Source organism: Ciona intestinalis, chromosome 11 (assembly GCF_000224145.3).
Source record: "Ciona intestinalis chromosome 11, KH, whole genome shotgun sequence".
NCBI classification, from domain to species: domain Eukaryota; kingdom Metazoa; phylum Chordata; class Ascidiacea; order Phlebobranchia; family Cionidae; genus Ciona; species Ciona intestinalis.
The window spans coordinates 4554338-4559214 of NC_020176.2; the positions used below are offsets into that span (position 1 = coordinate 4554338).

At 35.3% G+C, this 4877-nt stretch overlaps 1 protein-coding gene and 2 non-coding genes across 4 annotated transcripts; all 3 read right to left on the bottom strand.

Annotated features, from left to right (window-relative positions):
- Positions 1-964: 964 nt before the first annotated feature.
- LOC100178761 (protein YIPF3-like) lies at positions 965-4320 on the bottom strand. 2 transcript variants are annotated; one of them, XM_002121438.4, is made up of 8 exons: positions 4095-4320; positions 3723-3890; positions 3188-3340; positions 2712-2804; positions 2515-2646; positions 2132-2248; positions 1707-1830; positions 965-1519 (listed from the first exon to the last, which is right to left on the bottom strand). In XM_002121438.4, the coding sequence occupies exons 1-8, from the start codon at positions 4167-4169 to the stop codon at positions 1431-1433; spliced, it is 951 nt and encodes a 316-aa protein (XP_002121474.1). In that variant the 5' UTR covers positions 4170-4320; the 3' UTR covers positions 965-1430. The 2 variants fall into 2 exon arrangements, with proteins under 2 accessions (XP_002121474.1, XP_009860282.1); XM_009861980.3 differs by having other exon boundaries at positions 3723-3887; positions 4095-4287.
- A 138-nt stretch (positions 4321-4458) lies between these two features.
- On the bottom strand, positions 4459-4531 carry trnat-ugu. The gene has a single exon. It is a non-coding gene; the product is annotated as a tRNA-Thr (tRNA).
- A 218-nt stretch (positions 4532-4749) lies between these two features.
- Positions 4750-4822, bottom strand: trnat-ugu. Its single transcript has one exon. It is a non-coding gene; the product is annotated as a tRNA-Thr (tRNA).
- Positions 4823-4877: the final 55 nt, after the last annotated feature.

Genomic DNA, 4877 nt, shown 5'->3' on the forward strand with positions numbered 1-4877 from the left:
TTCAACCAATTTGTCTGTTTTTGTCAGGATTTCGCTGCCGCATGCGGAACTCGCTTATGGGTTTGCATACGACTTCGCAAGTAAATTCGCATGACGGATACTGTGTACAGCCACCTTTAGTCAAACACTTAAAACACCATAAATCAATTAATTTATTACATATACTTGTTCTTGTCCATTTATATTTTGTTTGTTTCTTCAGAACAATGTTTTACATTTATTTATTTTCATCCAGGTTGTCGTCCAATCCGTGGTTCTTCTGATGGTGATTTGGTTACAGAATTGAAATAAAACATGGGATATTTATGTAAATTGCAGTGTAAAGACAAGACAAACATGGAAAGTTATGCAAATTGGAAACAAACACACTTTGGCTCTAGCTGTCAAAACCTTCACTGTTAATTTGTATTTTCTATTTCGCGATTTCATTTTTGTGATTCCATCTGTTTTTGCTTCGTAAATCAGGTTAGTGAGTCCCATGTTATTAATATAACAGCATTCTTATATAAAAAAAACTCACAATTATTAGTTCTGTATTTCATTGTTTACCATAATGAACACATTCTTCAGTTTTCTTTCGTTTTTGTGCAACAAGTAAATTTCTTAAACTTTGTATTTGTGGTGTTTTGACAACAGTGTCATCCTGTGTTGGCAGACTGTTACTGTACAGTGAACATTAGTAAGCTATGTAACTGAACTAGTCTACTTGGCCAGTGAAATAATTGTATATCTTTCCATGTGGGTGAGGTCCTGCAGCATGCCATGGGACCTGGAATTTAGGTTAGAGTTGGGCCTTTACCCCAACATTGTATATGCACATTCTAGGTGGGTGAGGTCCTACCGTGTGACACTGGACATGCCATTGGCCCATTACCATAAAGTAAAATGCATTATTTTAATCTAACCTGTGGTACATGTTTATTTTCTCGGCAAGATACAATAGCCAGCTTTTATTTTTACGAACAGGTTGTTGCGATATTTTATTTTGTGCAACAAGTCTCGCAAGTTACAACTTCTATTAAGCATACAACAGGATATACCTCTAACATAAAAACAATATTTTATGATAAAACTTAACATTGATGTAATGATGAGGATACATCTTCACAAGATATACTCAAAACCTCAACAATACATAGTAGGGTGGGGGAAGACGGGACACCTTTAGAACATAAAAACCCGAAATTCTTGTATTTTAAACAATTATAGGAAGTCTACAAGAGTCAATATAGTTTTTTAATTTATTGAATGTTATTTGTTTTCTACCAAATAGGACGGGGAACTAGAATGAAGATGTGTCCCAGCTTCCCCCACCCTGCTATATTCATAGATAAATAATAATACAACCACATACAGCAGAATTCACTTCCAACTAAAAGCTTCGAAATAAAGTTTATTTATTAAAGCACCATTTTAGCTTTGTATAATTGCTATGAGACCAACGAGTCATTTACATCTCGTATCTCACGAACCGATGATGGAACGCCTAACCCAGCTTCGTCAAACGTTTCAATTATACCTGGGGATCAAATGTAAGATCAGCATCTGAATTTACTTTTAAGATAAATTCTAATAGATTTTAATATTTATGTAACTTGTGATTGTACTTGTGTTTTTGCCAATGTATTATATACAGGCTAAGTTAACTACTATAATACTAGTACAGTAGGCACTTAACAGCAACTTAATTTATCATCCAAACTTACTTTCAACGACATGGTGATACGCAAAGTGAAGATAAAGTAAAAACAACATGTGTAAACTTGCAATGCTAGAACAAAGTAGAAGGCGTTGTGATTTACCAACAGTTCGTGAGAGGAGAATTGTAATCTGGAAAAAATAAGCCTAAGGTGTTATTTTGATAACTTGGTTTAGTTTTATGATTAGTTGAGACGTGGTGTTTGTATCAAAGCAACAGAATTTGGAGTTTTATACAAAATATATTAAGCAGTTCATTATATAAAAGTACAAAGTTAAAGCAGGGTAATTTTACCTAGGTGAGGTTCTACAGCGCTGTACACCATGCAACCTGGAATTTAGACCAGGATTTGCCCACTACCCCAGTATTCTATTCTAAAAGTAGCAATAACCTAAAATGGTAACTATGAAATAAACTAAATTATGAAATTACCATTCTCGCCGCAGAAGCACCAGCAACAACAGCCCATAAAATATAAAACATTCCATGTGAGTAGTGAGTGAAGTGACCAAGTAGTAAGATCACGCAGTGGCTCACCATTCCGTAACCCTGAAATACATTATAAATAAGATACAAAGATAGTTGTAATTTTTTTGAATTTTTAACAAAATCTGGGGTGACATTGTTAAAATACATTTACACTCATAGTTGTCAAGCATAGGGAACCTCATTGATTAATGTGGTGAATGCAAAATACTTTGGCTCTGCTTGTTTATATAGACAACTAACAGCAGGGTAAAATCAGTGAAGGTGACTCCTAACATTACAACTTTAAACAATTGGTTTCAAGTTTGTTGTAATTATAATGAACTTACCAGCATAGACAGACATTGCACTATGCTTATATAGGTGTTGCATATATATGATAGGAAGTAGATAAATCCCGCCACTCCCCACCAATAACCAAAACAAACACCAAACGCCGTGCCCATTAATGTCCCTTGTTCCTACAAGCAAAGAAAGATATAAATCGTTGGCTTTATGTTGAATATTAAGTGTTGAAATAACTCACAAGTACAGTGCCTGAGGTTTTCATGTTCATTAGTAAGATGGCTATGAGTGTAAACACAGTCATTAAAGGCCCATACAACTCGCCCGAGATTTTCTGAAACATAAAGTGATGAAGGGGGAAATAAGAAAAACACGAACTTTTAAAACTGGGAACAAACTTCAGAGCATGTATTTTACTGAATATATTATGCTTTTAACTGTAAAGAGTTTCGTTTTACATTTTACAGCAATTTTAGAAGATAAAAAAAGGGTTGCCAGCAAAAAAGTTGGGGAAGCCCTGCTGTACAATTTACACAAGTAATGAACTTCAGAATTTACCTATTTTACAAAAAGTAGTGCATATTCATATATTTTATTTTTAACGGTGAAGGGCTACAAAAACTTTTAGGAGTTTTTAAGGGTTGCCAGCAAAAAAAGTTCGGAAAGCCCTGTAGTACAAGTTACACTTGTGTGTAGTAACAGTAAGGAGAGTTTTACCTGTGGAGTTGATAGAGAACGCAGTGGCACGAACGAATGTCCAAGTTTCAACAATAACTCCTTGGGTTCAATATCGAAGTATGGTCTCAAGATATCAATGTTGGCGTAAATGTCAATCATTTTACGAGCCTGTTGCTGACCATTCTCCCACATCTGTAATAAAGCCATAGTTTAACATTGGTGGCACTTTATTCCATGAAGCTGTTTTATATGTGTGTTATGGATGCAAGCTTCTAATTGTTTAATGTTTGTGTACTATGTGCTAACAGTTTCTCTTGTGCTTTGTATATCAATAAAGCATTTTTTATACAAAGAGTACAATTCTTTCAATGAAGAACAAGATACTAGTGAATAATCTTTTATATTACAGATTTGGTAATGAGTTAGGTGCTAGCAGTTAAGATGGATTTATTAGTCATTGCTACCCCAACATACTACAAGTTATTGAGGTGAAATCTTGCCTAAATCCTAGGACCTCAACCACATAGAATATAATCAGGCAATTTTTGAGTGGTCAAATATAAAACATATCTACCTGACCAGCTACAGCCTTGCCCAGGTTCCCACCTATCCCAGTCATAAGGTCTATGTTATTAGGGTCGGATTCTTTGCCCATCTTGTTAATTTGTTCGCCGACGTCTTCGAAACTTGAGGTTCCAGATGAATCATCCACTACTGACATGTCAACTATGGCCGACTTCTTCTGGAAAATTATGCAATGAGACATGATGTATTGACAAAATGAAAACAGTTGTCAAAACTAAAACCATCTTAAGTAAAACCGAAACGTTTGTATTAAAAATGACAGAAGTCCGTGTTTAACTGTTCTAAGCATAAAGCATATTCTATTCCATACGATTGAGACCAATGCCAGAGTTAAAATGTGTTTAAAAAACATTTAGCTTACCGTAAATTGAGTTCCATCGGCCAATTGTTCGTCGTTGCTGCTGAAGCCTTCCCAGTCTTCGAGCTTTGTGCTCATGTTTGGATGTGTTCGTACAAGGTGGATTATAAGAACTATACTTTATTAATATACAGACTTGACTAGACACCACAGCGTAAAAACGTAAAATCAACTAAACTCAATATTTACGTAAAACGTAACAACGTAATTGGGCACGTGAAACGAAATAATATCTGGTGTTTTCGACACAAATGTAGAGTAGCATTCATCATTTATTGCGTAAACATGTTTTATTTAGTTATTATTTTCAGATTGAATGTTCGTTATAAAACGTCACGCGTGCGCTGTTTCTTTACTGTAAAAGATGAGCCTCCAGTGAGATTTGGACTCACGACCCCTGGTTTACAAGACCAGTGCTCTAACCCCTGAGCTATAGAGGCCTTGATGCAAGTGATTATCACTTTATTACACGTTTGACCATTTGTAGCATAGAATTACTGGGAAACACGATTTTGTTTTATTGCTGCGTCTCGATTAATGCCTGCGGTCGCTTGTAATAAAATATATGGTCGTATAATAATTACCGCAAGAAGGAATGTGATAAATTCAAAGTTGATAAAGCAAACCAAACGTTTCTATAATTGTTTTTAAAAAAGGAAGCCTCCAGTGAGATTTGAACTCACGACCCCTGGTTTACAAGACCAGTGCTCTAACCACTGAGCTATAGAGGCGGTTGTAGCCAAGGTGTATTACTTCATAACACCTTAGACATTTTGCCAACCGAAT

What these genes read in the sequence shown, in the direction of transcription:
- LOC100178761 (XM_002121438.4), bottom strand. Translation starts at nt 4,169, where the DNA reads ATGAGCACAAAGCTCGAAGACTGGGAAGGCTTCAGCAGCAACGACGAA. An exon ending in GTTCTCTATCAACTCCACAG is followed by an intron (nt 2,805 to 3,187) that starts GTAAAACTCTCC and finishes TTTATGTTTCAG; the next exon opens with AAAATCTCGGGCGAGTTGTA. An exon ending in GTGCTTCTGCGGCGAGAATG is followed by an intron (nt 1,831 to 2,131) that starts GTAATTTCATAA and finishes TATTTTTTCCAG; the next exon opens with ATTACAATTCTCCTCTCACG.